Genomic DNA, 10,059 nt, shown 5'->3' with positions numbered 1-10,059 from the left:
CTGATCTGGGTTTAATCCATCACCGTTCTTTAGCCCACTCTGCCACCCCAGTTCAGACATGGCCATATGCAAATCAGTCTGACCCTGTGCCTCATGGGAACAGTCCAGCCCGAACTTGATTTGCATTGGCTGGGTTCAAACTGGAATGGAATGGTGAGCAAAAAAACGATGGATTTAGGCCCAGATCTCTGTACTGAGGTGAATGTATGACATTGTTCTACATTCTCTCCATCAATTGTTGTTTTTGCATTTGTCACCCCGAGTGGGACGGGTATGCTCAGACGTGAGTCCCGTGCTCTCCATGCCACTGGAATCAGGCTATCCTGGCTGAAGAGGGGTGAAACCCCGAAACCGGTCCTAGGATGCTTGTTTCCAGTCCAGGGAGGACCTGGCTTGGCAGTTCGGGCTGGACTGTTCCCATAAGGCACAGGGTCAAGACTGATTTGCACATGGCTGGGTTCAAACTGGAATGGCATGGTGAGCAAAAAAACGATGGATTTAGGCCCAGATCTCTGTACTGGGGTGAATGTATGACATTGTTCTACATTCTGTCCATCAATTGTTGTTTTTGCGGTACTCTACTCTAAGTCATGGTTTTGAAGGTTAAAGGGAAATTTCCCCAGTCGTTGCAATAGAATGGGGAACAAGACAACGTTGCCCTTTCACCTATGTTATTCTCCCTGGTCATTGAACCACTGGCGGAATGGATTGGAAATCTACATATATCCCTCTGACTGATGCACAAGATGACATAAAGGCTGGCATCCCATTGCAATGGGCAGCCCAACATTTCAAATAATGGGGGATACACATTGCCATGACTAGGCAATGAGCATGGGATTTAAATATTGCACCTTTGGTAGCTTGGGTAAGGAGAGGCATGAATCTATGGGAAGACCTCCGGCTGAACACTGCGGGCAGGGGGGCATGATTCAAGATGGTAGCACTTCCACAACTCCTCCGAGCGTTGCAGAATTACCCATACGACATTCCACCTGCCTTCTTCCACACCTTACAATCAGCAGTTGGGAGATTTCTCTGGGCAGTAGGTCGGCCGCGCACAGGCATGGCCGGCACAGGTAACAGCAGTTGGGCAAAGGGTCGGGGTGGTGTAGTGGCGGGCGGAGTGGAATGATGACGGTATAGGAAAATAAAATAAAAAAACACCTCACACTCGCCGCATCGCCGACTTGCGATGCGGCGAACGCAAGGTACGTGGTTTTATAAAAAAATAACATTACTTTCTGTATCCCTTTGTATGTCCACTTCCCCCCACCTGCCCTGTACCAGCCCCTCCGCTATTACGTGTGCCGGCCGCTCCTCTCCTACTGCAAACGTGTACTCGCTCACTACGATGCGAATCTGGGAGTTGCAGATATGCAATTGTACTATTGGACTAGCCACACACTACTGATTAAAAACTCACTCTTTGCGGATCTTGAGGAGCCCTCTATAGCAGTAGAGGTTCGTGTTCTTGAACTGCATGGTATAATCACCCTCTTTTATGGCTCAAGCACTCCTATAACCCTTCCAACTGTAACTCTAATGTCTTTATCATGCTGGCTCAAGGCAAAGCAATGGATGAAATGGCACAGTGTGGGCCAGGAACTGGCTTTGGCACATAGTCAAACTAGGGGGCTTCTGTGCATGGGGTAACATTGGTATATCCAAACCAGGGGATGTCTGGTGACCAACACTAAGTGCACATTCCAGTATCTCACAGGCACATCCATGCGGCACGGATGGGAAGGACGTAACTCTATACAGCACCCTAGTGAATAATACACCGAACCCAATGGCGGCGCTGAGGGAATGATGGGAACATCATGTAGGCAACTTAGAAGAAGAGTGCTTGGTAGAGGCCAAAATGACCCCCAGAGCACTGGTGATATCTATGAGATAGCGATTAATTCAAGGCATGTACCTGCATAGAATATACTACAGCCCAGTGCTTCTCATTAGGATGAAGGAAGGTGTAAACCCACAGTGTATGAGATGCCATCTAACCTCAGGCCCCTTCTTTCATACGATATGGAAGCACGCCCTTATACAACACTACTGACGGAACATTTACAGCACACTAACAAGGGGGGAGAGCAGAACAGACTGGTCCTACTGGGGTGGAAGCATGAATGGGGAGGGAGCTGCCACATGAGACTCCTTGTCGCAAGGCGCCTCCATACTGCTAAAGGGACATAGCACGATATTAGAGAATCGAACCGGCACCACCGATGACCGAGTGGAGACTGGTGTAATGACATGTGAAGATATTAACTGCAGTGGGCGCTCTTGGGCCCTTGGCAGCACTGTTGTTATATTTATGTTGATGATGTCATACAAGTCTTAAAAAAACAATTTAAAAATGGGCTTTCTATATCATTTCTGCATTTGTGCGCCCCTAAGCCCGCTGACTGTAAATGAAGATGGAGATGGAAGTTTAAGCGCGTGATCTGATTCAGGTGAATTGTCCTGCGGAGGGGGTGTCTCGAAGGGGGAAACAGGCTTGAAAAGAGGTTGGCCCCAGTTGGAGTCCATGGAGGCATTTTGTTACTTAGGAGGGTGAATGGGAGTGAAAAGAGAATAACACCTGCCAAGGTATCTTTGGGAATGCAATTAATTGTAACCAATACTGCAAAAATATCAGGTAATAGAAGGCCAGATCTGCTCCTAAGAAAACTCTCTTCTACACAACAAGTATCCTAGTTCATCACCCCAAACATTCAAGGCATCTTTAGATTCCACAGTTCATAACCCCTCGTACACTCCTTTGATTTCAGGAACCCTTTAAAAACCGAAAAATGTTCTTTTTCCAGACTACAAACTCTTGTTACGCACCCATAGGTATCTGTGTGTTCTACAGGTAAGCCTTTCAGAATGTCCACAAACGGGCGCGCAGTTCTGTAACGATTGTCCACTGGCCCACATTCAGGCTACTAACCCCTCCTTCACAGGAAGCAGGGACCCTCACCCAGCAGGGGGATGCTTTGTCATCAGCCATGCTCCTCGTTGGCCTGATGCTGCTATGCCCGACGGGCCCCTAGAGGGAGCTATTTCCCTCTGCCCCATATTCTTTCAGTCTATAAAACCTTCCTTAACATCCACGGTATCCTCGCTTCCAAGTTCATAACCACGTCTTACACATGGACGTATCTATAGTTCCAGAATGTCTGCTGCTCACATCCCGGACATCTGATCCCACCATTCACAACACCTCCCCTGACATGTTGATTCAAATAAAGTGTGCACAGGCACCCCTAGGAAACAATGCACGTTCTGTGTGGATCCAGTGTTCCCCATTGAAATGGACGCCCCTGTCAGTGGCTTCCAATGCCATCTTCCCCGCCCTGCACGCTGCCGCCTGCCTCAGCCCCTCTGGCCCAGCCGCTGTTTCATCATGCGCTAAGCGGTGACTCACAGTGCAGGGTGGGGGCACCAGGCCCATACCCCAAGTGGTCCTCCTTATAGTCAGACCTAGACACAATCCCCCAGGCGATGTGCTCCCTTTTGTAAAGTTGCAGGATGGACGAGAACAACAGGGATGAGCTGGAAATCGTCAGAGAGGAGAATCTGCGGCTGTGCCAGGAGAATGGCGAGCTGCGGAAGCTGGTGGGGCTGATGCAGGAGAACGCGGAGCTGCGAGCCATGCTGAGCGAGGACCGGCGCGACGTCCCGGCCGCCTGCTGCAGCAGCCCCAAGAAGGACGCGTGTCCGCAGAAGAACGAGTGTGCAGGTAGGAGCTCTCGGCGTCTGCTGGCTAGAGAGGGACAGAACCGCGGGGGCCGGGCTCTGGTCTGCCTGGGCTCAGTCTGCTGGCTAGAGAGGGACAGAACCGCGGGAGCCGGGCTCTGGGTCTGTCTGGGCTCAGCCTGCACGCCCTATCTCGCGGACACTGCAACACACCATGCTGGGGGGCGGGGCAGGGGGCACAATAAGAAAGAGCCTCTTTAGATGTGATAGGCTGATGTGCTTTCAGACCGCATGCCCTCCTGCCGTATAACATTCTGGGAATCCGACATCTGGTGTTTGCGTCGACTGCAGGCAGCAGGGGCCTCGACCTGCAGGCAGGCTGGGGGGGAAGGGGGGTTCAGAAGTCGACATCCTCGCTCCTCCAAGGATCCCCTGGCCACCTCGTTTCCTGCTAACCGAACTTGACTCAGTCCCTCCCAGGTGTAAGAATCCTCGTCTGACCACTGTCAATCTCCGTAGAGTCATTATTTTGAACCCTCAGAGGCATAATATCTAAGGTGCAATACTTGGTATCGGAGAAGCCATGCCATGTCACTTTGCAAGATGTTGGCTTCGCTGGAGCTCCTCTAAACGCTCTCTTGCATTAAAGTAACTGCGGCTCACTGAAGTGAGCGCTGACGTCAAATACTCCCAAGAAGGTGGGAAATGAAAGGAAACAGCATTCCTAATGCACATAGATGCAGATGGTGAACCACGCTTACACCACCTGCTCCATTCTGAGGCAAAATAGTTTGGTAGTCCATGGTTTCTAAAGGCGCCTACCAAAATTCAAATTGTACCAAATCTGTTCTTTTATCCAACTCAACAGGCAAGGAAAAAAAAAACACCAGGCAAACCCCGTCCCGTAATTCACAAAATTCTCCTACATCGAGGAGCAACAACACTAGCTAATACTGTGCTGGAAGGAAAGGGGTGATGAGAAGGGCTAACTACATAAGAGGTGTTTGTTTCACCGGTGCTCATGGTGGTGCTCTGAAACAGGACCACAACGGCCAATCTGCAGATCGGCTGGCCGAGACGTGGCGGGCCTCTGGATCCTGCATCAGTTTGCCGGTGGGCTGGCCGACACGTGGCGGGCCTCTGGATCCTGCATCAGTCTGCTGGTGGGCTGGCCGACACGTGGCGGGCCTCTGGATCCTGCATTAGTCTGCCGGTAGGCTGGCCGACACGCGTCAGGCCTCTGGATCCTGCACCAGTGGGGCAGGTCTCTGGCCTCTGTGGATGGCCTCATTACTACTACACAGTCCCTTACATTTAGAAGCATTGACAAAGGATTGCTCGAGCCACAGTACCTTGACTGCTCATGGTCTACTTCTGCAAGGTAATGAGTTTTAAGTCATTCCCACTGTTGCTTGCAGTGGCAACAAATGAGACAGTTTTGTGGGAACTCTGTGACATATCAGTACTATATTGTGTTAGTTCAAGTCACTAAAAAGGTGGCTAAGGGTCTGGGTAACCTTTTTAAATGAAAGCATGGAGCCCATTAGTGCCTCTGCTCCATTGCGAATGTAGACGTGTGCACTGGGCTCCCTCGACGAGGAAGGGTGCAGTGAAGAGGAAGCCATTTAGCAGGCCCTAAGCAGCTTCAGCTGCCAGTGCTGCCTGGGTTTCATCACTGGCTCTGTAACAAGCAGTTACCTCACAGTGCTGGGGGAGTGCAGAGATACATATCTGCCCCCAGAGCAGCTTTCCTTACAAGTACAGGGGGTAGCCTGGGCAGTCCTGTCCTTTATCGCGACTCCATGGGTATGGACAAGCAGCTCAGTCGTGACGTGGATGGAATTAAAGCGGAGAATGAGCGCCTGACCAAGGAGAATGAGGAACTGCGGAACCTTGTGGGGCTGACGAAGGAAAATGTGGGGTTGAAAATGCAACTGGGCGCGGCCAGCAAGTCCGAGTGTGGCAGGCCCAAAGATGTAGCGTCCAAATGTAACCCAGGTAGGATGGTCTTACTGTCTCAGAGCTACTGGTGTGAGTGAGGGACTCTGAGTGTGCAAGTCCCTTTACCTTTTTTAATGTAGTGTGTCACCCACTGATGCAGGTCATTGCAAGTTCATAGGTACACGAGGCGGCCACTGTATGTCAAGGATGCTGATGGCACAGTTGGATGCTTGAAAATAGAGTATGAAATAGGCCTTTTACAAAATGATTCTTTGCTTCCCTTGATTGTGGAGATGTGTTATTCAGATCAATAGCCATTGGTATATAGGAATTGCAGAAACTCAGTTCATAGTGCATGGAAGTGAGTATGAGCCAAGATGCTTATTTACGTCCTACACCGAGGTGGAGAAGGCTAACGCCTCCTTCCTGGACCAACTCTATGCCCACAAAGCCTGAGGGCAGGGCACCGCGGCTAGCAAAAGAGACCATGGCGCCAGTGGAAGCGATGGACGCTCCTCTAGCTACCTGCCTCTGTTCTTTGTCACAGCCCTCACACTCTTTGGTCAGTGGCCAATGTTCTACTTTGAAGAAGTACATCTCTTGATTTTTGTAAAACAAATCCTCTTCCTCCAGCAGCTTCAGCTTTCCCTGGCTTCTGTGTGCAATGGGTAAACAAATGGGAGGGTTCCCTTTTTGGCCCTTCCTTTTGATCATATGTGGGCTTGATACATTTTCTGCTCTACAGTACTCACATCAGTGGCAAGTTTTCGTCTTTACTGACGTCCTTGTCACTAATTTGTAACAGTTCCATCCCTCAAAGGGGCAGGGTCGCAACGCTTCCTACTATACTCGCAGCAAGCCAGTCCACGATGGATCTATTTAACACAATGAGTTCATCACTTGTGACAAACAAGCCCATCGGGCAGTGAAGGGAATGGAATGGGTTGAATGGTGGCCAACCTACAATTAATGCGAGATACAACCCCAACCTATTATGCTGCTTATGATGGCATAGATATCTGAATTAAGACCATGCTTACATTCCAACTCTCGCCAACCCTAGTGAGTTCCAAAGAAGCTCAGAGTTCACTGTTGAACAAGTTAATTTGCAGTCAATGTGTTAGGGCTGGACAAGCTTAAGAACATGACACCAGACTGCACCTTCTTCATAGAGGACATGTGTATTCCTAGTTGGGCTTCAATGGCTAATTGAGGAAGCGAATTTCTGAATACACAAGCCTGGTAGCCTCAAAAAACAAAAAGGAGGTAATCATCTACTACAGCAGATAACCAGACACTGAAGCCCTTCAGCCTTGCCTTGTAGGCATGACTGTGATTCATGATGAGGTTTGCAACAAGTGATGAGGTCATAGTGCCAGGAGTGCATATATACCCGACCGGACCGGCTCGCCTTACTCACAAGGCCAGTAGGACGGGGACTACCAAGGCTATTTTGCTCTATTTGGAAACTTTCCAGAATGGATCTGCTAAACAGCCATGATATGGAAGGGCTTCAGTGCCAGAACAAGAGGCTGATGAAGGAGAATACTGAACTGCGCAAACTGGTGAGCCTGCAGCAAGAGAACGTGGAACTGCGATCCGTACTGAGCCGGGCAAGCCGCTGCAATGAGAATTCCCCGAGCCCCAAACGTACATGCTCTCCAAAACGTTCTTGCTCGCCAAAACATTCAAGCTCGTCGCCAGCCAAAGGATGCTCAGGTAGGCCTGGCGGCTTCTAACAGCGCTACTACATGGAGTGAAAAGGAGCCGTCAAGCCTCCATGTCCCTATGCGCTCGGCTCCATCATCTTTCCTTAACCTATGTGGAGAAGGGATGAGGCAGGGAAGAGGCACAATAGCACAGCATAATATCTGAATGGAAGCATGTTTGGAATTTTAAGTGCCTCCACCTATCTTTGATGCTCCACAAACTTATAAGACTGAAGAAGGTGTATTGACTGCTTCAATAAAGAAATCTGATTGGCTTCCATTTATGCAGAGCGTTTATTTGCTAGTTTTTATTCTGGTTTTATTCTGTAGGATGAGACCTCGCACTGGGCATGGGTTATTGTACTTTAAGGAAGTTGAAGGGGGGGGAGGTAGAGGGAGGGGGAGGAGTAACTATCTGGCAATCCGAGCCAGGATTTAGAATCATTTGTCTGAGCCACCCTTGTGACTTTGACTTAGGGGATGCGATGCCCTCACAGCAGAAGGTTGGTGGTATGGTATGCTGACGCATGTCACTTGCATTCAACATATAACCTTCATTCTCTGATATCGTCCAGCCCCAGTGTTTTCGGGCCAGCCCTCTACCTTCTTGCCACTGACCGCATTCCTCTGGTCCTCGGACGCTATGAGCTCGGAACTAGCTACCAGAAATCAATGGTCTAAGTTCATGAATGAAATTTTACTTCATGCCTCCACCTTTAAATATCGTTTGGCTACTGTCTCACCACCTGCATTTGAAATCCTTTATATCTTAAAAGTCCTGTCACACTCCTTGCGTCCGGAAGATAAAGTGCCCTCTAAAATAAAGTCACTGTAAAGACCATGATTTGAACGAATGGATTTCAAACGATGATCTAACTTACTTGGCCAACCCAGGGTGCACAAAAATTAGGGCCCATTGGCATCCCAGTCCACACTGATGCTTTATAGGCAATTATGACTCAAACAGAACACCTAAACATATCAAATAGCACAAGAAATAATTAGATATTATGCAAGATAGTTTACGTATCCAAACCATGGCCGCCAGGTGTGTTAGAACGTGGGAGAGGCTGGGGTGCGATTAAAAGGAAGGCCCTGCAGTAGCCGAAGTGCTAACTGTGAAACATTTCCATCTCTTGCAGAATCAAGTTCCCAGGAAGAAGTGAAGGAATCGTCAAAGCATTGTGGTACGTTGCCTTCTCTCTGGGTATAGGGATATAAAATCCCAATGTGCCCCGAGCTGTCTCTGTAGGCTATTCACTAAAGGAAAGACCATTGGCGGGGAGGGTGGCACATCCCCCATAATGGCTGCCTTTACCCGGCCCGAGCCTATAAGGTGAGCTGCGTGCCTTGGATCCACTGTGACATCAGCAGCGTGAGCTGCGTGGCTGGTGATGCACTGTGACGACAGCAGCGTGAGCTGCGTGCCTTGGATGCACTGTGACATCAACAGCGAAGAGCTGCGTGGCCTGCGTGGCTTGGGATGCACTGTGACACCAGCAGCGTGAGCTGCGTGCCTTGGATGCGTTATGACATCAGCAGCTTATTGCCATGACGACCGCGTCAGACTAGCATTTGAGGCTCAGATACGGAGTAGTGAGAAGCTATGTTGCTCTCTCAGTATCTCTCATCTCACTAGCCCCGGTTTTCAGTCAATAGCCGTTGTGAGGTGTGGGAGGATTCATGGCCCTTATAACCCAGACCAACGAATGTCGTGGCAGGCGTCTGAGGCGCCCTATCACTTGAGTCCTGCCTATAACCAGGGCCACTGGAATTATGGGCAGGAAAGGGCCAAATTATGCGGCAGGGTTCGGGAAACTATGCGAAAAGAAAAGGCAAATTATGTGGCATAATGCGGCACATTTTGTGAAAGTATTAAGTGTTTCATCATTTTAAAACTTAGTAACACTGTGGACATTGGTTGCACCTCATACCCAGTTTAACATCCAAATATAACAATAGACAACAGAAAGGTGACAAGTCCCGGTTTGCAAATGGGCCTTCCACTGCGCACCAACATATGTTGTTGCATTTTTACTAACTTTTGGACCGTTGGGTCTAAAAACAATTCTTTTTTGCTAAAACCTGCAGATTATGAGATAGATGCAGCAACTCTTTAATTATTCAAAAATCTCCGCGTCCGCACAATCACATAATTCCAGTAGCCCTCCTATTATGTTTGTCTTCTGCTGGGAGGGGGTCACAGGGTCCTACATGTCCAAAGAACCAGCAAGCGGCCTCAAAGACTAGAATAAAGCGCTCATTCTTTTAGGGTTCTTGGTTGCTGCTCGGGGGTGTCATGTAATCCCTTCTTTTTCCTCTATTTCCAGAACCCCAGCAAGTACATAAAATGGGGAGGATTGTAGGAGAGATTGCCTTTCAGTTAGACCGCAGAATTCTAGCCTACATATTTCAAGATCGTATCAGACTTTATGGTATAACCGTGTCCAACATTCCGCAGAAAATCAAGGAGGTAAGGGGGCGACCCAAAAGCACTAGACACTGTCTCAAAACTGCTAACATATTTCTTACAGTGCATTTTTATCTTATTGCAAGACTATTCAAGAGCAGGGGTCTCCAAACTTTTCTTTAATAAGAGCTATTTATGTGCAATGAAAATTACTAATATTACTAGTATTGTAGTGTGAAAATAGTGACCACATCAGACAAGATTCTGCAAAATGGCCACAGGTGATCCCCTCAGTGCATCAGGGAGGGTTGC

At 48.9% G+C, this 10,059-nt stretch overlaps 1 protein-coding gene across 5 annotated transcripts in view; it reads left to right on the top strand.

The window, feature by feature from the left end:
* The first annotated feature begins 3,436 nt into the window (after positions 1–3,436).
* LOC146830135 (speriolin-like protein) overlaps positions 3,437–10,059 on the top strand; it is a 174,232-nt gene continuing 167,609 nt past the window's right edge. The window contains exons 1-3 of one of the 5 annotated variants that reach the window (XM_085604377.1): positions 3,437–3,730; positions 8,480–8,524; positions 9,668–9,810. In XM_085604377.1, coding sequence (XP_085460503.1) covers positions 3,520–3,730; positions 8,480–8,524; positions 9,668–9,810 — 399 coding nt within the window. In that variant the 5' untranslated portion in view covers positions 3,437–3,519. Of the gene's footprint in view, positions 3,731–5,398; positions 5,686–7,065; positions 7,348–8,479; positions 8,525–9,667; positions 9,811–10,059 lie in introns of those variants that run through there. The other 4 variants (XM_085604378.1, XM_085604375.1, XM_085604379.1 and 1 more) reach the window with 4 other exon arrangements.

The sequence above is a fragment of the Triturus cristatus genome, chromosome 5_1 (assembly GCF_964204655.1).
Source record: "Triturus cristatus chromosome 5_1, aTriCri1.1, whole genome shotgun sequence".
Lineage (NCBI taxonomy): Eukaryota > Metazoa > Chordata > Amphibia > Caudata > Salamandridae > Triturus > Triturus cristatus.
The sequence above is the reverse complement of the archived record's forward strand: the minus strand, read 5'-3'. Positions and strand labels throughout refer to the sequence as shown.